A 23,995-nucleotide genomic window follows, 5' to 3' on the forward strand; every position below is an offset into this window, starting at 1 on the left:
TCGGTCCATGGTGACCCATTTTTAAGTTTCAAAATTCTTGCATCCCCCTAATGCAGAAGCTACAGTCTATATGTTATGATCTCACAGGCTGCAAATGATATTAAGAATGAAATGTTATTGCTATCTATGATATAATTCAAAATTGATTTTTCAGTTTCATTTCAGTTATTCAATCCATTTTAATTTTTCTGAATGATTATAATTGAAAGTGCACAATCTGAATCATGTAGCTATAAAAGTATGCTGATAAAAATATGTATGTATAATAAGAAGGATGCAGTGTATAGAAATCTTCCACAGTCCCATTTGCATCTCTGGCGACCCTATGCGGGGTCATGAACCTTAAGGTTGTGAACCTATAATTTAAAGGGGTAGTTCACCAAAACACGAACATTTTGTGATCATTTACTTAACCTGTTGTTGTTCTAAAGTTGAATGCCTTTTCATTATTTTTAGGAACACACACACAAAGATATTTTAACATTGTGGTCCAAATAGCTATGGACAATTTGACTTTCATTGTATGGACAATATGACTGAACGGCATGAGATAATTTTTATTTTTGCTTGAACTAATGTAACCAATTACGTGACATTTTCTTGAGAAAATGTGAAAAAGTATCTAAAAATCACTAAACTACTGCTTTTCTCAGATGTGTATTGTATGTGTATTGTAGTTTTTGCATAGGATAGCATCACTGTTGCTTAGGTCTTTGAGGTCTTTTCCAAGAGATTTTCTTTCCTATTTACCCTGGCCAATGAGAAAATGAGTGAAATTCACTTAAATGAAGCAGTGACCCAACCCATATCTGTAGACCACCATATCATAGACTTGGGGATGGGCCCTTTTGATCACCCAGTACAAGCTAGCAACCGCATAGCAACTAAAAATCATATTGAACACCTTAGCAACTGCATAGCAATGCCCTTGCAATCACCCAGAACATCATAATCGCTACTCTTGTACCAGCAAATGCTGCTCACGTTGCCTTAAAATATAAAATGTGAAAGACTAAACTAATATGTATATTTATCCTTTCTTTTTAATATCAAACAATGCTCAAATAAACTTCAGATTAACCCTATTTAACCATACTGACAGTGTTACAAAAGGCAAAACATGGATCTTGACATCCATGGCACAAAACATGGACAAGTCTCCCCATGCACGAGTGCTTTAAATGCAACTTCTTCCATCTAGAATTCCTTCACTCTCTTTCATTCTCTCTCATTCATTCATTCTCTCTCTCTCTCTCTCTCTCTCTCTCTCTGTATTTCTCCTTCTTTGTACACTCCATGTGAAAAGCGCTCAGATCTGGCTTTGTGGGAGTGATTGTCACTCGTTTAATGAGCTTCTTTGCCAGGCGAGAGGCTTTGGCAGCATATGTCTCCCCAGTGCCTCTCTCGCTCCGCACCGTTCCGCGCGCTAGTGGTGGGGCTTCTCTCCCGCGTATGCTGTGGTAGACGTTTCTCTGGATTTCCTCAGCACTCTCTGTGTTTCACGCCTGTGGGATTAGACTGTGCAGAAGAGGAAGGTTCGTCTGTCTTTTTGAGGACGAGTGGACAAGAATGAAGCAGATTCCTGTGAGTATTTAGGCTTCTGTTTGATGGGTTTGTCTGAGCTTGATATAAAAGCGTGCCGGTAGAGGGAATTACTACTGTAGTAGTGTGTGCTGTGACACCCGCACGTGTGTTACAGAAAGCCTTTGGAGGGACAGTGAAGCAGTGTGTGATATGCAAAATGATTTTATTTTTATCCAGTGCTTATATAGTATTTAATATTAAGTGCGACCTTTTATATTTTTGCACTTTATTTTTTTTTCTTGCATATTTCCTGTGACTAATGTCCATGTCAGATGAATTTAACTTTTTATTTCACGCTCATATTAATGTTTTGGCTTATTAGCTCTCATGTTCTGTTATCTGTTTTATAAAAAATAAGGTAGATTGTTATTGTTAATGACTTTTTTAATGTTATGAGAATTGATTAAAAACAAAATTATGACTGTTAACATGCTTCAAACATCTTATGTTTGCAATCTTCGAGGCCACTTTATGTATGTAAATAATTTTTTAAACACTTCTGTATAAAGATAGACTGCTGATGTGGATCCCACATTTCCCTCCAATAGAAATAAATGTAATATATCTAAATAAGTGTGTGTCAACTTTGTGGTACAACAGAGGGTTAAACATTTAAGTAATATCTGCCCACTGGATTTTGATACAGTCCAAAAAACATTTTGGGTGTGGAAATTATTATTATTATTATTATTACTATTATTATTATGAGGAAAAATAAGTGTTTAATTCGAAATCAATAAAGCCAGTGAAGTCAATCTTAACAGTACATGAATGTTCAATTCTGTTTTTCTTGATTATTTGTATGCATTTTTCTTTTATTATTACAATGTTGGTTATTTGGTATGAGAAGAGTTGCGGAAATGGTTTATTTGCTCTGTAACTTCACTCTTTAATCTTTGGGATTTTCTTAATAAGCATCTCAATGAGTTCATAAAAGTGTATCCAATAAGCAATTTTTTGGATTTCGCAGTTCTGTGTCATGTTCTGTTTCATAATACACTAATAAAAAGGCCAGTGGTTTATCTTATCATTGAAATGGTAAAGAAATCCAGACTATTTTAGTGCTTCCGACAGAGCTGTCAAATAGCTTATTTAAAACAAGATTATCCAGATGTTAAGGAACAAGCTGTAACATGTTTTACATTAATAGCTCATATGAATCACCTTCTACACACCACAAAAGTCAATAGACACAGGTGTGCCATTGTTTGGAAAATATACAGAGGGGAATTAGTGTGGTATTTACTCTATGACAAACACTAGATATTTCTTTGCCTTAGGAATAAAAAATTCTGCCTTCAAGAGGAAAAATAAATTAGCTTTAGATTTGTCAGGGGAAGAAGATAATCTTGGGCACAAGTTCCATTTATCTTGTCTGGCTACAGCCAAGTTTCATCCTGGGAGATTGCCAACATCCGTCAGATCTGAATGAACGTAGCCAGGGCTCTTGCTGTGTCAGTTCCCACAAAATAACACTCCTGTCCCCCTGGTGTGCCTGTTTCCAATCCCCTCTACTTCAGGCCACTCAACACGGATAAAAGCCTAATATGATCGCTGTCCAGGGCACGTAGGCTTCCACTCACCTCAAAGACTTCAAAGAAAGAGGATAATGAAAAAAATATTATAAAAGCTGAGACACAAAAGGGAATTTCTGACTCAGTCAGTTCCTTCTCACATGTACTTGAAGTGGCACATATAGGGACATTTTTACGCTCTCTGTCTCTCTCTCTCTCTCTATCCCTCCCCCTCCTTCCTACTTGACAGCACATCTGTGATTGCCGAGCATTTGAACGATCTCTTTCATTCTTCACAGCCGTCTTCTGTGACCTTAGCCATGCGGACAATTTGTTTCTTTCTCGCTCTCAGATTGGGCTCTATGCATTTGGGCCCAACAACACATCTGTAGAACATTGCATTCTGGTCGTGAACTTGTTTTTAAATAGCTGAAATTGTGAAAAACTGACTAGCAATGCAAGACGCCTGCTGTACATGAACTTGTGTGGATCTAATACGTCACAGTTCGTTTCATTTGGTTGGTAGAAATGCAATCTGGCCTAATTTCCGTTAGTGAATACTGAGTATAATGAATTTCTCATTACCGCTTGTTTTCATGAAATTGCCTTTCGCAAGCAACATTGTTTGTTTCTTTTTCATTTGTTTTGCAGCAGACAGAAGCAAGTGCCAATCTGTATGTGTTTTGGTTTGGTAGTAAAACCAGTAAGGTAAGAACATGAATAAAACAGTGAAGCTTGTACATTCTCCTGAGTCATTATATATTTACAGCTGTAAACAGTTGGCAGTTGAACTTGAGTTGATGATGTAAATGTATTGTAATTTGGATACAACAGATACTTGTGAGGGCAGAAGAAGGGAATCTTTTCCAGAAGAGTAGAGCTGAGGACTTTGATTCCTCTGAGTGACTCTTTTTGTTTACAAAAGATTTGTTCAATAATTCTACAGGTTAAGTCATTATGCCAGTGAGTCTTTTAGGTGTCATGAGTAATGCCAATGAATCATTTACTCAAATGAAAATGGACTCACATGTTTGATCTTGAACGAACAACATGCCCTACAGATCCCTCGTTCAGTTTGTTCACAAACAAGATTTATTCTCATTCAGTCACTCTCTGAGTCTTGTTTAGTGAAGGGCTGTGCTCACTTTATAGTCTTTAAAGACAGGAAAACAGTCACATGTTTCAAAATTGAGAGACTTCAGTGAACGTTCATTTGTTCACTTGTTCAAAAGATTGTTTAGTAGACTATCAACTTATTAGAAAACATTAGTAGATACATTGTATTTAGACCATTAATTTTGAAATGCAGACATGGACAATGAAAACAATATGGACTATAATTAATATATCCTTTGGTTATTCACCTGGTGTGTATTTTTGCCCCGGCAAGAACATTTATGAGAGGAAGTGAGACCTTTTCCACTAGGGACCCACTCCATGAAATCAAGAACAGCATGTAACAGGTTGATACTCAGGAACTGGTCTTGGTTTGATGGCACTTTTAAAATAAATTGCACTGTTGACCAGGGGCACGTTAATCTCTGTCATAGCAGTTCTCAGGGGTCACAAGGTCATCTGCCATCTCTCCAATGGGGACTTAAGGTTAGGAGCTCATTTCATTGATTATAGTTCTCTCGCTCTATTTTCTCATCTTTTTTCACACTTCTTCTTCTCTAGCTCCTTCATAATCCATCTGTACGTCTCGGTCAATACGCCTTCACGTCATTCTACGTTTTGCTCATCCATTCTCCCACTCCATCAAAAAACAATCTCTCCACTTCTCCGTACGGCAAGTTCATGATCCACGCCCACACCATTCCTCGCCCCCATCCATCTACGTTCTGTCTCCTCCATTCACTCCCACATCCCTCTCCCATCCCCTGTCAACGACAGAGACAGTTTATGACTTCTGCTTCCCACTATCCTATTCCAAAGCTGTCTTCCACCTGCCCACATCTTTTTCTATTCTTGCCCAAATGCATGCTTTCTACCTCTGAGCGCAAAGCGTCCCTGCATTCCTTACTCGTCCCCCTGTCCCATTCCCCCCTCAAAGCCTCGTTCAGGCTACTGTATTATTGATGGGCTGGTAATTGAACCGTTTAGTCTCTGGCATGCATGTTAAAGGAGATTGAAGCGGAGTCAAATCTGAGTTAGCTATAGTTATTATTTAATATCGCTTACATGTTTTAATCTCATTTAGATTTATGTCTCTGCTTTGCCCAAACAGAAGTTTTAATAATATATATGTTGTGTAGCTGATGCCTGTTGAAGGTGGTATTTATGCAGTATTTATGCTGATTTTTAACAGTTTAGCAGCATCTTGAAGTGTTAGAATTGCAGATGTTTTAAGATTAATAGATATTGTATTGTAGAATGATAAGGACAGACAGATACTCATAATAAAGAAAAAAAATCAGAAATCTCTTTAATAATAACATCTTTGTTTCTCCAAGAGAGTAATGAGATTAAATTTTTGTGTTAGTTTCCCGCTTATTTAAGAAAAAACACAACTGTCAACTCTTCTGAGAAATCTCAACGTCTCGTGCTCAGAACAAAAAGTCATATATTTCTCATAACATTATTCAGTTCAAATTAGCTGATGAACAGCAACATTTACTTGATAGTTCTATACTCTTACTGCAGTCTGCATGTGATGAATAAAAAGTTCAATAGAACAATGTTTTTTTTTTTTTCATTTTTGCTGCTTTCTTTTTCTTTCTTTCTTTCTTTCAATGGTAGGGCTCCACAGTTTCCACAAAATATTCCACAAAAACTCTTTACAATATTGATAACAATAAGAACAGTTTCTTGAGCACCAGATCAGACATCAATTAGAAAATTCAGAAATAAATTACAATTTAAAATATATATATTTTTAAAAGTATACATTTACTATGCTCATTCACATAACATGTGAATATACCCTAAAGGTAACATCTTTATCCATTTTCTTCTATTTTTGTTCTCACTGTAATCAAGCTAAGCGAGAGATTAAAGTGACTAAATGGATGAAGCACTCTAATTAGAGCACAAAATGAGGTGAATTTGCTAATTGCTCTTCAGTGTGAGTAATCTCACCAATTTTTTAAATGTGCTGGAGAGATTAGAATCTGAGTATTTTCCAAAGGTTTGAGGAGAATACACAGCCATCAAGACTCTTCAGGCAGCAGAATATATTAATCCAGTTTGACAAGACAGGGATGGAGCTAATCCCATTAGTGGCCTTCACAGTGTGCACACAAAGTTTTCATACTAAAAGGCACTTAAATGCTGAGCGTGTGCTGAATAGAAGATATCTGTCTACTTATTGACAATGCAGTGGTACTGAGACCATTTGAAGAAGAATTACTGTAAACAGGCAGCTTTGCTTGCATTGACTCTTTCCTTGCCAGTTGTTAAGAGCGCCGTCATGCACTCTTAAAGAGATAGTTCACCCAAAAATGAAAGTTATGTTATAATTTACTCACTGTTATGTTGTTCCAAATCTGTATTTGTATTGGAACACAAAAGATATTTTGAAAAATGTCTTATACAATGAAAGTCAATGGAATCCAATGTTGTTTGGACCCCAACTTTTGGCTACACTTTATTGTACAGTACGTGTACTTATAGTGCACTTACAGTGTTTAACCCAAGTAAGTAGTGGGAGGTACAAGGTAATTACATGGGTTAATGTTAGGTTTAGGGGTAGATTCAGGGTTAGTACCTAGTTATTACCCAGTTATTGTAATTGTTATCCACAATATGTACAGTACATGCGGAACAAGAATGTAAAATAAAGTGCTACCCAGCTTTCTTCAAAACGTTTTTGTTCCACAGAAGCTAGAAAGTCATGCAGGTTTGCAGAACAGCATCTCTTTAAAATTTAAAACACTTTCATAGAATAATAATCTTTTCTAATATTTATCTCTATTACTGCATTAGATGCTGGTTTAATCTGGGAATTGGCTGGGTGATAAATATCCAATACTGATACTGATATATGCATTTAAAAAAACACTGATATTAGTTAATAACCAGCAGATGAATTGTGTATCTCTACATGTAAGCATCAGATGCATTTCTTCTGGTTATTTATTAAAATACGGCCAGGAATAATCAGATAAATGGCGATGCTTTGGCGGTGATGGATCCTGTTGTGTGAGGAATAGATGTGATTGTTTTTCCTCATAGAGTTGAACAGCCAACTGCTTCCCTTCCACTGCCAGTTTGCTTCCTATTTTTTCACTGTCCTGATTTACGCTTATCCTCCATGCTAAATGAGTCTTCACAGTGGGCGAGGCGAGTGCGCAAGGGGCAGGACGCCATCAGTCAATTGGGGAGAAAAGCTTGCTCTTGATTTCTCTCGGCCCGGATTCTACCTTCTCCTCCTCCTCTGGCTTTTTCTCTAGACCGCTTTGCCCAGGCAATGCCAGGTCAGAGTTCACGCAGACCTTCCCACGCTGGGCAGCTTTTACCCCTTGCCAGTATCATTAGACTGAGATGTGGGGATTAAGAGCAGGCTGTAGTTGTTAAGAAAGTCCCACTTTGTTGTTTACAGGGTATTTCTTAGATAGGCTGTATGGGGATGAGCTTTGTTAGTTTAAATGTTGCAGATTGAAACATTTAGAGGAGCTCTCTGGTTGCAATGTTGTCTTACTGACATTTCCTTACAAATCCACTTACGAGTGGATAGAGTTGATCTGATTCATGCTGATCTATTTGTAAGTGCCAGATTTATGATTTATTTATAACTGAAATGCTCTTTCATAGGCCTTCAGGCAGTCTGTCTTGAATATTCCTATGAAGACATTTTATGACAAGAGGCTCAGTATAATGTGTGATTTACAATGTTAGGAACCAAGCGAAGTAGCAAAGCTACTAACTTTGTATTGTATTTTTCAGTAGTGTGACAGTTGTTTTTAAAATAAGAAAGTATTACTTTTTCGAAATGAAATTCATTCAAGTGAATCGGTTTCTACGACATAACTCTTACACATGTTGCACTCTTACACATGTTTGTGCTAAATGACTCTCTCTTTCACATAGTGAAGGAAAATCTGATTCATTCTTGTCAATCGATTCATACTAAATGATTCTCTCTCATATATGTTGCAATGGAAAGTGTATTCTAGTGAATAGGTTCATACTAAAGTTTCTCACGTATTTTACTATGGAAAGACTGGTTTATTTTGCTGAATTAGTTCATACTAAATTACTCCCTCACATATAATGCTACTGTATGGAAAGACCAATGCATTTTAGTGAATCAGTTTATACTAAATTACTTATATGTTGTGATGGAAAGTCTGATTCATAACTTGTTCTCTCAAACATGTTGCTATGGAAAGTAATTCTAGCGAATGAGTTCATACTAAACAACTCTTGCTTGTTCATTTTTTTTGTGATTGAATCATACTAAGTGACTCTTTTTCTTTTATGCGTTGACATGGAAAGTGGTTGTCACGGTTGGTACTAAACAGCATGTTTCTTTCTCACACGTTGCAATGGAATGTCTGATTCATTCTGGTGAATTGATTCATTATGAAGGACTCTCATATTTTGTGATGTAAAGTCATTGTAATGAATTGTTTTGATCAGATGGTTCATGTAAATGAGCATATTAACATAAAGATTCTCTAAGTGTAGCACTTCAGGTTTCATTGTGACTAGTGCAGTAGTGAAAATCCAGGGTGCATTGTATTGGATCAGGATGATAAACATATGCCACCAGTAACACACTGTACTGGCCAGTAAATCACAATCCAATTAGCTTAGCGCTTTACCTTTTGATTTTAATCTGGCCTCTAAAGCTAGACACCATCTGTGTGAGATTGAGCAGGCTTGGGGCAAGCGGTAGAGCCTCAGGGATTGTCTTTGGCTTCAAGAAAAGCATCCAAGTCTGACAGACCGTAGCCACAAGCCTTTCAGTATGACAGTCAAGTGGTGCAGAAACCCATCCTTTCTAGTGACATCACAGAGGTCATCTCAGAGGTCACCATAACCAGCACTAAATCACAAAAGCTCTCCGCGGCAGAGTTAATACCATTATGAAGAAATTCAGGCATGTGGAGCAGAGTTCAAGCCCGTCAGAAAACAAGAGCCCCCACTGAGGAATGAAGCGAATCGACTCATTCACACAGTGGTCAATTATTCAATTACTTCTCCGCTTACTGGTGTTTGACCTCTGTGTTTCCTATCAGATTTGTTAAGCAGAGGAGAAGATTAAGGGGAAGATGGGCTTCAGAAGTCTGGCTGGAAAAGCTGGTGATTGAAGCAGCTGGTGGGGTTAAAATGGAGGGGCAGCGAAGTGTGGTTATCTCTCATGACTGGCCCTGAATGCTGAAATAAAGAGAACATAACAGTCCTGCACCAACCAAATCCTTCTTTGGACTTTAATTATATGCATGAATAAATGGTCTCATCTGGTTTCAAAGAGTCATCAATGGTTTTCTGTGAAAATGTAGCTCCTGAAGGGGTGGGAATGGCTGATAAAGTTGTATTTTGTGAGCTCTGAGCCTCCCTCTTTTTCTCTCTTTCTCTATCTGCCTTCCTCCCTGATCCTCTTTTGTTCTCAGAGTTAAGTGCGGATCTATTTTATTGTGTGTTTAACTAATTAAAGTCAAAAAGGAAGTGACCTAATGAGCCTGGGGCTCCAACCTACATGAGAACGGCTATTGAGCACCAGTGAGACTCTGTTGCAAAATTCGTATAGAAATACCGCCATTGAGATAAAGTCTTTGTAAGTAGTCATTAACAGACAATTATATTCAAAGTGACTTCCAGTACAGGGACAATCCCCTGAAGCATACTCCCCCAGCAGTAAGTGCCTTAGGTGCACAATGGTGATGGATCAGAATCAGAATCAGAAAGAGCTTTATTGCCATGTGTGTTTACACACACAAGCAATTTGTCTTGGTGTTAGGAGCTTCCAGTACAGAAAGTACAAACATAGTGCAGACAACATATAATTAAGGTAATAAAAACACTAATAATGAAGAGAATATAAAATAAATTATAAATAATAGTAATAAAAAAAAAATATATACAGAAAAGAAAAAATGTCCATAGACAGAACTGTGAATGTGCATGTGTCCTATGTACAGATGAAGGTTTGATGAGTTATTTACAGATGTACAGTACTGGGGTGTGTTATGTGTTGTTTAGGTGGGTTATGGCCTGGGGGAAAAAAACTGTTCTTGTGTCTGGCTGTTTTGGTGCTCAGTGATCTGTAGTGCCGGCCAGAGGGCAACAGTTCAGAGAGAGTGAGCTGGGTGTGAGGGGTCCAGAGTGACTTTCTTAGCCCTTTTCCTCACTCTGGAGATATAAAGATCTTGGAAGTTGGGTAGAGGTGCACTGATAATCCTCTCAGCAGTCCTGACTGTCCGTTGTAGTCTTCTGATGTCTGTTTGGTAGCTGAACCAAACCAAATAGTTATAGATGAACACAGAACAGACTCGATGATGGCAGAGTAGAACTGTTTCAGCAGCTCCTGTGGCAGGTTGAACTTCCTTAACTGGCGGAGGAAATACAGCCTCTGCTGGGTCTTTTTCACAACAGAGTTAATGTGATTGTCCCACTTCAGGTCCTGAGAGATGGTGGTTCCCAGAAATCTGAATGATTCTACTGCAGCCACAGCGCTGTCCATGATGGTGAGTGGGGGGAGTGCAGGGGGGTTCCTCCTGAAGTCTACTGTCATCTCCACTGTTTTGAGCGTGTTCAGCTCCAGGTTGTTGTGACTGCACCAGACAGCCAGCTGCTCAACCTCCTGTCTGTAAGCAGACTCGTCTCCGTCCTTGATGAGGCCGATGACTGTAATGTCGTCTGCAAACTTCAGAAGTTTGACAGAGGGGTCCTTTGAAGTGCAGTCATTGGTACAGAGGGAGAAGAGCAGTGGGGAGAGAACGCAGCCCTGAGGGGCGCCAGTGCTGATGGTGAGAGTCCTGGATGTGAGTTTGCCCAGCCTCACTAGCTGCTGCCTGTCTGTCAGGAAGCTGATGATCCACTGACAGATGGAGGTGGGCACAGAGAGCTGTGTGAGTTTGTCTGAGAGAAGGTCAGGCATGATGGTATCGAAGGCCGAACTAAAGTCCACAAATAGGATCCTTGCATAATTCCCAGGTTTGTCGAGGTGTTGCAGGATGTAATGCAGTCCCATATTGACAGCGTCATCCACAGACCTGCTTGCTCTGTAGGCAAACTGAAGAGGATCCAGCAAGGGTCCAGTGATCAGGTAGGCCAGGACCAGTCTCTCAAGTGACTCCATGACCACAGACGTGAGAACGACAGGTCTGTAGTCGTTAAGGCCAGTGATTTTGGGCTTTTTGGGGACGGGAATGATGGTGGAGCATTTGAAGCAGCAGGGAAATTCACACAGCTCCAAAGATCTGTTGAAGATCTGTGTAAAGATGGGGGCCAGTTGGTCAGCACAGACTTTTAGACAGGCAGGCGAAATACCGTCTGGGCCTGAAGCTTTCCTAGATTTCTGTTTTCTGAAGACCCGGTTCACATCTTCTACACAGACCTTAAGCGCAGATATAAAGATGGGGGAGGGAGGGGTTGCAGGGGCGGTAGGTGAATGTGTGAAGTGCAGATCAGAGCGGGTGCTGGGTGTCAGTCTGGCCTTTTCAAATCGACAGTAAAACACATTCAGATCATCAACCAGTTGTTGATTCTCCACAGACTGTGGGGGTGGTGTCTTGTACTTGGTAATGTTCCTCATACCAGTCCAAACTGACGCCGAATCGTTGGCTGAAAGCTCTCTTTTCAGCTTTTCAGAGTAGTTATTTTTAGCCACACTGATCTCCTTTGTTAGTCTGTTCCTGGCCTGGTTATACAAGATTTTATCCCCACTTCTGAAAAGCATCCTGTTTGGCATGATGAAGCTGAGTTTCCCAGTAAACCACGGTTTATCATTATTGAATGATAAGAATGTCCTGGTGGGGATGCACATATCCTCACAGAAACTGATATATGAAGTTAGTCTCTGTGAGCTCGTCCAGATCATTGGCAGCAGCTTCAAAAACAGTCCAATCAGTGAGGTCGAAACAACAACTTGTAAATCCCGCTCTGTTTCATTAGTCCATCTTTTAACAGTTCTTATTACAGGTTTAGCTGATTTCAGTTTTTGCCTATAGGTTGGTATAAGGTGAACCAAACAGTGATCAGAGAGCCCCAAAGCTGCCGGTGGGACAGAGTGATATGCATCCTTTATTGTGGTGTAACAGTGATCCAATATATTACTGTCCCTGGTGGGACATGTAACGTGCTGTCTGTATTTTGGCAGTTCACGGGAGAGATTTGCTTTATTAAAATCTCCAAGAATTATTAAAAGAGAGTCTGGGTACCTTTGCTCCATTTCCGATATTTGTTCGGCCAGCTGTTGCATCGCGGCACTCACGCACGCGTCCAGAGGCACGTACGCATTCACGTACGCATTCACAAAAATGAAAGAGGAAAACTCCCGTGGCGAGTAGAAAGGTTTACAGTTTATGAAGAGCGCCTCTAAATTAGGAGAGCACATCTTCTTCAGAGTTGTTGCCTTCATTTATGTAGAAACTAGTGCTGTCAATCGATTAAAAAATGTAAGCGCGTTAATCACAGTCATGGACTGTGATTAATCATGATTAATCGCAAATTTAAAATACTACAATTTACCTGTAAATGTGTTGAAAAAGAAATGCATGACAAACTAGTTTAAGGAAACGGAACCTTTCACACTTCCGCCAGGTATGAGACATAATCCTTATTATTCTTTTATCATTATTCTTTTGTTTTTATTCAGCCATTATCAGCCTTTATACTGGCAATAAAACGTTTACCAAGCCACATCGCTTCAATCCCAGTATACATTTACCCAACTATTATCAAAAGTATTTCTAAATAAATACAACAAAACATTTCTTGCGACCTTGCGTGAAGTATTATGACAAAATGCATTATGAAGAAGAATTGGACCTGTTCTGCAGGTGCATTAGAGCTAATATTAGCATCATGCTTCATAAGACAATTTATGAGATTAATAGTACACTTTTACTCAGAACTCACTTCAAACCACCATCGAGTGTTTGTAATAACTTCCTTTTGCGATCACATGTGGAATTTGGTCGTTTACTGTTGTTAAAAATATGCTATTTATAGCCTTTTATATCGCTGCACAAATTAGCATTTCAGATGCACACATTCAACTCAAGAAAATCACACACAGAACATATTCTATCGTAACCACGTGTTTATTATATAATATAATCTATAGTGGCTGTTGTCATGTTTATTTTTGCTGTGTAAAAGCCTTAACATGTATGCTCTGGCTGAAACTCAAGTTGTTTAATGTTACAACCGCCTCTCTGTTCTTAAGTTGCCAGGGATACATTCCAAGTATAATACACATTGATAAAAGGATCTATTTTTATTTGTATTTGTCTATATACACTTTGGGCGGCTGCGGTACATTAAAAAGTAGCCCAAAAAAACGCAACCCACGGCTCTGTAATTTTTCCCGCGACTGTATTTTCAAAATGGCCCACTTGTGCCGTTACCCTGGCAACACTGGTTCGCTGTACCCTCATCACACAATGATAGATAACCTTCCGCACTGCGATGACGGGAAGAAGTTGGGGTAAAACCTTATCAAACGATTAATCTGCGTTATATTAACGTTGACACCCCTAGAAGAAACATAGTCCACCACCTCTCGTTTTCCCCGTTAACTCCGCGATCTGATCTGCTCTGAACAGCTGGTAGCCCAGCAAATGAAGCGCGTTATCCAGAATGGCTTCACTCAGCCAGGTTTCAGTGAAGCACAATGCAGCAGAGTTTGAAAAGTCCTTGTTTGTGCGGGTGAAGAGAAGTAGATCATCCGTTTTGTTAGGAAGGGATCGGCGATTCATGAAATGAATGCTTGGGAGCGCAGTTCGGAAGCTGCATTCGCGGAGCTTAACCAGCCCGCCGGCGCGCTTCCCTCTTTTCCGTCTGAGCGTGTGTTTGACTAGGGCCGCTGCCCCTCCGACCAAAACATCCAACAAAGTGTCTGAATAATCAAAAAATTGTCCGGTGTGTGTTGCCTTATGTCCAGTAGTTCGTCTCTGGTAAAACTGATAGTAAGAGAATGACTAAACACAGAACAAACAAACAAAAACAGTAAAAGAATGGGAGCGTTCCACACCACGGCAGCCATGCGCGGCGCCATCTTCACTAGTAATCGAGGTTTGGTTCTTAGGGGCCTCAAACTAACGGGCACAGTAATATATATACTATATCACAATAATGGGGCACAGTGCATTACATACAGTACTTCAATGTTGAATGTGACAAAATATTTTAAAATATTAAATAAGTTTATAATATATTGAATATATTTCATTTTAATTAAAGACGTCACACGGACAGACGGCTCGATTTGAGAAAGGGGTAAAGATTTAACGAGATTACAAAAAAAAACACTGGGTGGATTTTTATCATTATAGGGTGGTTGTGTACACACACTGCCAACACACATTTCAGTTCAAACAATTTGTAAAAGTGCATGTAGCATTATATGACACCTTTAAAGCTGTTGTCCGTAAGTTTTACCTCTTAGTCGCCATCTCTGTTTGAAAACCTGGAATTGCAGTTTTGTGCGGAATTATCTTGCTTGCGTGGGGTTGTGTGCTGGCACGGCTCCAGCGCAGATGAATCTAATGTTTTGAGGTGAATGTGTGGCAGTCAGTCACCGCACCGGTGTGGATGTTTACTGTACTTCGCAGTCACAGATTCTAGCCTACGTCTTGGAATACATTATTATTGTAAGTATTATTATTGTTATACTTTATTCTCAAATTATTAATGTTAACAACATCAGCATTACGTGACTATGAGTATAGTGTGTATTAGCATGTAGATTTCAATTTCTGTACAGTCTAATCTACTGTAATTGTCATGCCATTCGAATTTCATATTAAGAAATTAGTTTAACCCAAAAAGCAAATTATGCTCCCTTCGAACTGGTTTTCTTTCAAATACAAATATTAGCTGTTTGATGGTTTTACAGCTGCAAAGAAGGCAATAATACAAAATTGGTTTACTCCACACGTGTGCAAAAACGTTTTGGATACTTAGTCTCCTTAAAATAGTGACTTGTGAATGTAAAACAGCACGAATTAACAAGGCTAAACCTAGTACCATTGATGCATGGCAATGTTTCTCTTCCAACATTTTGGACTATATAAAGGAATGACCATATAAAGTGGTTTGTTTGTTTGTTTTTTTCTCTCTCTTCTTTTCAGATTGTAAAATTATTGATAATATGCCTGTTGCTCCCCCTTCCCTGTCTGTTTGTTTGTTTGAATGGATGTTGTTTTGTTAATCTAAACACAATAAAAAGTTGATCACAAAACAAAACAAAAAAAGCAAAAAAATACAAGTCTTGTGGAATAAAGCTATCTGTAATCAGAAGCACAATTGAAACTGGAATATCATTTAATTTCATTCACATGTGTTTCATAAACACATAAGCCTTTCTGGATCCATTTTCTTACAATCCGCTATCAAAATGACACATTTAATCATTCTAGCTTCTGTGAGAAAAGGCTATAAAGATCTGTCACCTGCAGGGTCCTCACCTGCGATAGCCTAGTAGAATTTCTTCAACAAAGACAACTTCTTTATGTTTACAGACGTGAGGTAATGACGCAGCGCCATGCTCGAATTTCCCGCGAAAACATACCCATACCACTCAAATTAGAAAACATAATTATAAGCTAGCCGTTGTGAATCGGGCTAAAGTAAGGCGATAGTTTTGAACACTGGCTGGTTATGCAGGGTAAACACACCAAAATCTACATTAAGACATTTTTAGTGCACAAGATATTGGTTTCAGTATAAAAAGTTATGTTAAAATAAAATATTAATCTCTCACACAAAAATATTTAATTTTATTTGAAATGACAAAAGCATTTCAATTAAGATATACATCATTAAATTCAAAAAGTCTGGCTGTGCTTAATGGGTACATTTTTGTACCATTTAAGCACACCCTTATTGCCATTAAGCTCACATCATGTTTTATTAAAAATTCTTGTTTATTTTAAACAACCTTTTTAAAGAATAATTGAAAAATATTTTTTTGAAGGTACAAAGTCAATCACAAAAAAAAAGAATCAATTTGATCAGTTATATTCATAATGAAGTGTCATTTAAGCACATTGCAACATCTATACTAGTCCACGTTCAGCTAAGTAACACATTCAAAAATCAAATAAAACTAACCAATAAAACGTTTAATTCATGAGGATGAACACAGAAACTAGCCTCATTATGAAGCCTCTTTTTAAATTTATCTATAGTCTCTTAAGGCTGGAATAGACTACACAATTTTTGCCCCGATTTTCCACAGATTTACAGTCTGGAAAAGTTGATGCTAGTTGCCAAAGATCAGAGCCAGTCTGCAGATTTGAGTTGACAGATTCCATAGAAAATCGATTAACTTAACTTTAAGTGACAACCATCAGTTTATATGTAAAGTCTGTTTATGAAGTATTTACACAGACGTTCAATGTGGAAGAGCTTAAAGGGAGAACACTGAGGTTAATTGGAGCAGCAACAATTTTTAATAAATTGAATGTAATATTTATTAAAATGACAGGATTTTGCTAAATAAATAGTCTAGGTCATGTATTAAGTTCATACATATTTTAATATGAACAACTATCATTAACAATATCTATGAAATTATACTTATTCTTATTGATGTCACACTGAAGCTGTGTGATTTTCATAGTAGTGCACCCTTTAAGCTCACCTTACAATAATGTGAAATCCTCAAAAATTACAGCAGTGTAAAACCACAGACCAGCAATAAACTGTCAGTTTATAATATTATGGTTTTAAAAGTACAAGCCAGTAATGTCTGTCAAGTAATATATTAGCGTAGCACACAATCTTATACAGCTAGTCAGCTAACTGTGTTCTGTAGCATCTGCGTGTTGCTAACATGTTGCTAAAACTATCTTTTGGATCTGACTCTAATTATTTCCCACATCCAAGTTCCAGGTTATAATATGCAAAAGTCTGGACATTAATCTCTTAATTTTACATTAAGTAGTGAAACCTACCCAAAATAAAGGCTTAAACATCTAAAAAATGCACATTTAAGGGGCTCCTCTTTTGGTGAAAGTTTTTAGACAGCTTTCAAAATGGCCTCCGGACAGAGTGAACACATGGAGACCCATATCTTAGTGTGCAATGATCTGATTGATTTGAAATTATAGGAGGTATATAGTAACAAACATATCAATTGGTTAAGACATCAAGTAGGATAATAAATTATTTTTTCTTTTTATAATCTGAGCTCAAAAATGGAAGTGTGCTTAATGGTTATGTGAGCTTAATAGGTACGTTTACCCTATTTGCTCAGATATTGATTTCGGATCATTTTTTAACCAAAAAAAAGTTACGGACTGCATCTTTAAGTTGACACTGTATTTATGTACAGTACTGTATTTTATTTGCCAATAGAATATATTATTTTGCGATTAATCTCACATTTTTTACTGTATTTTTTTTTTTTTTGTTTACATTTTTTGCACTGGCATCAGCAACTGGTATGCCATTATTTGTCATTTACCACACATTCCTTGTCTTCATGTTTGTCTAGCATACAAATCACATTGTATTTTATTTATTTAAAATGTCAATAAAATAAAATAGTGTGATTAATCTCATTTTTCATTTTTGTTTACTTTTTTGTACATAATTTGCTACTAGTATGCCTATTATTCATATTATTGTAATTCTTTGGTTACATTTTTCCACATAATCAGCAACTGGCATGCCCATTTTTTGTTATTCATCATACCTTGCCCTGTGTTTTTGCCTTGCATACAAATTACACTATATATTGTGCATAATCCACTATTGGTATGCCTATTATTCATCATTCATCACACATTCCCTACGCTGAGTTCAGTAAATAATGTGACAACCAATAAGTGCTCTTTGCTCCGATTAACATATTTAATTTTTTTTTCAAAATCCATTCCACAGAATCCCATAGAAATTCACTATAGAAAAACTCTGCAGATTCTGTCTGACCCTAATTATAGATGTTGCAGACCAACAGGCACCAGACATTGTATCGTAGTTTTAGAAGTACAAGGCTGATTCCCAGTACACCATGTAAGGTGACCTCCATTAAAGTTACTCCGATCAACTGCAGCATTTTATTGCCAGCGCTGTTATGAATCTGATGGGAAAATGGGCGTGAACTCTATTTGTCTCCAGCCAGATGTCTCGCTGGCGCCAGATTCCAAAAGGTTAAAGCAACTACTGATCCCTTACCACACATGACATCACGAGACACTGCTCAAGACGACTTTAATGGCAGCAAACATGACATTTAACTCAAAGTTCATCCACTTTAGTATAACAAAGCGGCATATTTCTTACTGCATATTTAAGCACATCTGCAAGCTTTGTGATTTAACAGCCGTGTGGTTCTGCTCTCTCTACTGCATCCAGCTAATCAAAATCTGTCACTGTTATAGTGCCATGAATTCATAATTCAGAATAATTTCTGCAACAGCTGCTGCACATTACCATAACTGCAGGGGGGCTCCATTTATTTTATTTTTTTAAGGTTTCATTTTTCGTATTCAGCGTTACGAAGGAGAAACGGAGGGAAGAAATGTGCCTGCCACACATACACCGACAAACAATTTGCAGAAATACAATTCATGTCTCCAGGGACTCGGTGATAGAGAGCTTTAATATGGAGATTCCTCTCACAGATGCATTTCAAGTAAATACAAGTTGGGGTAGACATTGACGCAAGTTACTCAGCAGGAGACATGCAGAATATGCAAGTCTTTGTGTCTGTGCAGGTGACAGGGTTGTTTTTATATGTGATGTTGTGGGCCAACCGTAAGCATATGGTTGCTCGGAAGTCTGTGTATTGTTTATATTCACATGGGCATGCGTGTGTGGCAATGACTTCTTGTTTGCAGCTGATGTCTGGGTGCCAGTAAGATCTGTGTTGTGTTTTGTGCAGGTAGAGAGACCCCAGACTGTGTTGGAGTGAGATGCACTGACTCCTGGCAAACTGCAGCATTCCCTGTCATCCTCCGCTCTCCTCCGAGGCTTTGGCCAGTCATGCGGTTGCTACGGAAAATCCTCCTCCTTTTGGGCGCTTGCCTTAATATGAGCTGCAGGTATCAGAGTAATGCCTTGGATATTCCACTTGAAGGTAAGTTGAATAAATGACTTTCTGTTCTATGTATTATTTCTGTCGTTTTTTTCTTGTCTTTCTCTGTAGTTTCTTACTGGTTTATATATTTGATCAGATTTTCAGCACTGTTTCAATTTAGTTGTTTGCCATTTGCACAATTTGGCCTGTTTTTCTTGCCCTCTGAGAGAAAAATGAGCTATGGAAGCCTTTTCCTACCTCAGATTAAAAAATAAAAAGGAAATTGTGACTTCATATTACACACAGTTGCACTTTATTTCTTACAAATCCTACTTTTTATCTCACAAATGTGACTTTCGATGCCAATTAAGACTTTCTGTCTCAAAACTGCAAAATCATATCTCACAATTATGACTTCATATTTATATGAATTGCAACTTTATTACACTTTCGACTTTTCAACATTTTCGAATATTACAACTGCAGCTTCATATTCTGACAAATGTGATTTCATGTCAGTTAAGACTTCACATCTCACAAACACGACTTCATACCGCAATTGAGAATTCATATTTGTTATTTGCAATTTCATGCAAACACAATTAAGAATTTATATCTCATTTGCAACTTCGTGTCCGACAGGTCAATTTTTTTCATTAATTTTTTTATATCTCGGAAATGCTCCTTCATATCTCAAAAATGTCTTTATATCTCACATTTATCTCATAATAATGAATGTATCACAATTGCGACTTCATATCCCACAACTGCGACTTTATTTCTCAGAATTGCAAGTTCACATAACTCAATTGTTATTCCATATATAACAACTTTAACTTCATTTACATATCAGTTGTGACTTTATATCTCACATTATATCTCATAATAGCAGCTTTATTTCTCATAATTTTATCTCGTAATTATGACTTTTTCTATCGCAATGTGATATTATTTTACGTTTATCACATAATTGTTTGTTTTATTTTTTACTCTGAGAGGGAAGCAGGCTTCCATATTGAGCACACTGTTCTTACAACTAATCTGTTTGAAACTGGGTGTTTGTATGCAGGTTCACTCAAGCTGAGAGCAGGTATAATTTATTGCTCAGGCTATGCATTTAACCGTTTCCATGGAAACCAGATAAAAGTGTATTTTGTTACGGTTAAATTATTCACCATATATCTTTAGGACCTGAAAGATATCTTACGGGAACACAGCACTGATCTTTTTTTTCTGTTCTACTTTTATTTAGTCAATCATGGACCTGAATTTAATTGTTTGATGACAATAAATTATTTTTTAGAAGTTCAAATGAAGTCATATCTATATGGTTCTAACAAATCCCTGCACGTTTGTTTCTCTGTATTCTTCCTGCTGCGGTGGATTTGTTAGTTTTAGCGCGCATGAACAGTAAGTTTGTAATGCGTAGCCATCCATAGAACTAGTAATTTCATCCATAGAGTCCATTATCATCCACCAACCATCAGATTTCTTTTGAAAATCATGCATAAATGCAGAGATTTGCTTTTCTTTTCTTGGGGACATTTACAATGAAGTAGCTACTGCCTTGATACTATGGTATCAGGTAAGGATACCATCGCACTTCATAATTATCATATCCATGTTCCTTGATGGTATTTGGATACCATGGTGCTACTGTGGTACATCCTGAAATTTATTTTTATTTTTTTTATTATGAAATCATATTTAAATAATTGTGTACTTTTTGTTAACACAGTCTAATTCAAATGTTATTTTTCATAGACAGAAACAAATTAAACACTGTTTTGTTGTGGTGGTTAATTTGTAGAAATGTTAACCTGAATGTTCCCTCAAATCAAAGCATTTAGATGATTTTAGATTGTTTTGTTTTTTTTGTGTGCATAGTGGACAACCTACAACATCAGAGCCAGCAAACCACTTTACATTTGTCAAATTGTTACTAAATACCATCACTCCATCATGATTTTGATAATGCATGTCCAATTTTACACTCAAGATGTATTAGCCATTAGTTTCTTCCTGTTCTACAGTAAACCACAAACAAACTCTCATTGACATTATTTGTCCGTATCATTTGCCATTTCCTGATAACAACTCACTCTTTGGCCAACAACACAATCAATGATTCAATATCTAATTATGTTCTCCAACAAACATTTTGTTTACCTTTAGTCTTGTATGCATTGAGCAAAACAGTTGACCTGATTGTGGAAAATCATTACAATTGAACTAAAGCCATTTCACCTCACCATTTGCTGCATGCAGGTTGCATGCTACCATTTTTCCTCTGCAGTCTACTGAGCTCTTCCTCTCTGGCTGTTTCTTTATCTAGTGGAGCAGCTGCCCACAATTACAGAGCACTCACCTGCCTCTCTGATCGCCTTCCCTTTCGAAGAGAGCTTTCCTATGAAGTGTGAGGCCACAGGAAACCCTGGACCAGAGTAAGCAATACACACACACACACACACACACACACACATACAGACAAATACGCTACCATACAAAAGTTTAGTACATTTGAAAGTCTCTCCAAGGCTATGTTAATTTGATAAAAAAATACAATAAAATAAATTAATAATATTGTAAAATATTACTGCAATTTGCACTATTTGTTTTCTACTTTAATATATTCTATAAAAAAAATAAAAAATAAGTCTGTGATGGCAAAGCTGAATTTACTCCAGTCTTCAGTATCACATGATCTGCTGCTCAAGAAGAATTTTATTAATATCAGTGTTGAAAACAGTTGTGCTGCTTACAGTTTTTTTCAGCTGCTTACACACATTTTCAAAACTTTGCCACTTTTTTTCAAAACTTTACACACAAATCCAAGAATTGCAAAATGCCTCACATCTCTTGCAAAATGAAGCACTGCATTCAAAATATGACAAACACATCTCAAAAGCACATTTGCAAACAACTTTGCCATAATATTAATTCCTGTTAGATTTTTGTTTGTTACATAGAGAATTGTGTGTTGTGTTTTGCAAAAAGTGTTTTATGAAATTGAAAACGGAGTCAAAGGCCGAGAATTAGTGTATGGTTTTGCAGATTTGGTGTGTGGTTCTGGTGTTTGAGTGTCAGGTTTCAGAAATTGTGTGACAAGTAAAGATTTTGTGTGTAAGCACTTGAAAAAAAAAGAAAATAAAATGTAATATTTTGGTGGAAATCATGATTTGTTTAAGCTTTTAAGGACTCTGATGAATAGAAAGTTCAAAAGAAAAAAAAATTGTATTTAAAATTCTTTACATTTTGAATTTCTTTAACAAACACTTCTGTTTTCCCAGCCTCAATCTTATTATAACAATTGTATTAATTTGTTCCAAACTGATTAAATTGGATCAGATTCAATCATGAGATAGTCATATGTTATCATATGGTATGTAATCTTAATAAATGCATCTTCAGCTTGAAGTTGTCTTATCATTTGTCTTCCTTTGCTAATTACTTGCTTGTGCCAGTTTTGCATCAAATACTAGACCAGAGATGGAGGGAACGACCTTCAGAAACGACCGCAAGAGCATCATCATAGTGCTTCCATGCTGGTTGATCAGCATCACCAGCTATTTTACGGGTGAACAGTGCAGCTGTGGTAGATCAGCACCAAACCAGCATGGAAATTCATCAGGGTAGCTAGATCATGGGTAGAAACAGTTCATAATATATGTAAAAAAAAAAAAAAAAAAAACGTCAGAAACACCCCACTGGCATTTCAAAGCACATTTCAAAGCCTAGTCTGGGTATTTGATGTCATTTTAAATTTGAAAACCTGAACGTGGAAATCCTCTTTGCATGGTTGTGTTGTTTTCATCATATTTCAAAGGACGCACGCTGAGTGGTATAATGTCATTTAATTACTGATCATTAATTACTGTTTTATTCTTTTTTCAGATTCAGGTGGACAAAGAATGGTCAAGACTTTGATCCTTATCAGGACCCCAGATTGATAAGATTAGATGATTCCGGAACATTCATCATTCCCAATAATGGGAATCTGACAGAATTCCAGGGCAATTATCGCTGCTTTGCAACCAACAAGTTAGGAACGGCCATGTCGGAAGAGATTGAATTCGTTGTTCCGAGTAAGTAATGTATAACTTTGTGCTGTATGCTCTGTAACGACTCTTTCGGAATGATTTAGAGAGCAGTGTCCAGTAAAACAACCGCTCTGGTCCTTAGTGGGATATCCATTTTACTTGCCTGCTACATACCCTGGAGCTTTTCTTTCCCTTTCATCACAGTGTGTATGGACCGTGAGGAGAGGTCTGATGAAAAATGAGTTTTCTCCTCTCTCTCCATCATTTTTCGACGTCACATTTCTCATTGTGTTCTGAAATACACCACATAAATCTCCCCAGATGTAAGCAGAGCAAAGAGTCATCAGTTACCAAACAAGACCGGGTTTCAATCACTTGTACACGTACAGTTTCAGCAGCAGAGTGATGTGATATTGGCAGATTTTTGGACTGAATTTGGGAAATTGGAACGAATAATCTTTCTAGGAATGCCTAATGCCGAGTTCACACTGCACGATTTTAGCCCGATTTTTCACTCGCCGACAGGTTTTGATAAATCGCCGACAAATGCCCGACATCGGAGGCAAATCGGAGCTTGTTCACGCGAGTGACAATCGCGCAGTGTGAATTATCACAGACGTGATCTGAGGGAATCGCCGACATGTCGCCGACGCCTGTGAAATATTTGGCATGCTAAATATCTGGAGCTGTCGGCGATTCACAATCACTGTGTGCAATGA

At 37.6% G+C, this 23,995-nt stretch overlaps 1 protein-coding gene across 11 annotated transcripts in view; it reads left to right on the top strand.

Annotated features, from left to right (window-relative positions):
• The window catches only part of chl1b (cell adhesion molecule L1-like b), a 97,684-nt gene that overhangs the window by 43,239 nt on the left and 30,450 nt on the right, over nucleotides 1-23,995 (top strand). For 2 of the 11 annotated variants that reach the window (XM_058779309.1, XM_058779315.1), the window contains exons 1-5: nucleotides 1,303-1,584; nucleotides 19,102-19,296; nucleotides 20,629-20,646; nucleotides 21,572-21,680; nucleotides 23,131-23,321. In XM_058779309.1, the coding sequence (XP_058635292.1) occupies nucleotides 19,203-19,296; nucleotides 20,629-20,646; nucleotides 21,572-21,680; nucleotides 23,131-23,321 (412 nt within the window). In that variant the 5' untranslated portion in view covers nucleotides 1,303-1,584; nucleotides 19,102-19,202. Of the gene's footprint in view, nucleotides 1-1,300; nucleotides 1,585-3,749; nucleotides 3,807-19,101; nucleotides 19,297-20,628; nucleotides 20,647-21,571; nucleotides 21,681-23,130; nucleotides 23,322-23,995 lie in introns of those variants that run through there. The other 9 variants (XM_058779318.1, XM_058779319.1, XM_058779313.1 and 6 more) reach the window with 6 other exon arrangements.

This window comes from Onychostoma macrolepis, chromosome 06, assembly GCF_012432095.1.
Source record: "Onychostoma macrolepis isolate SWU-2019 chromosome 06, ASM1243209v1, whole genome shotgun sequence".
Taxonomy (NCBI): domain Eukaryota; kingdom Metazoa; phylum Chordata; class Actinopteri; order Cypriniformes; family Cyprinidae; genus Onychostoma; species Onychostoma macrolepis.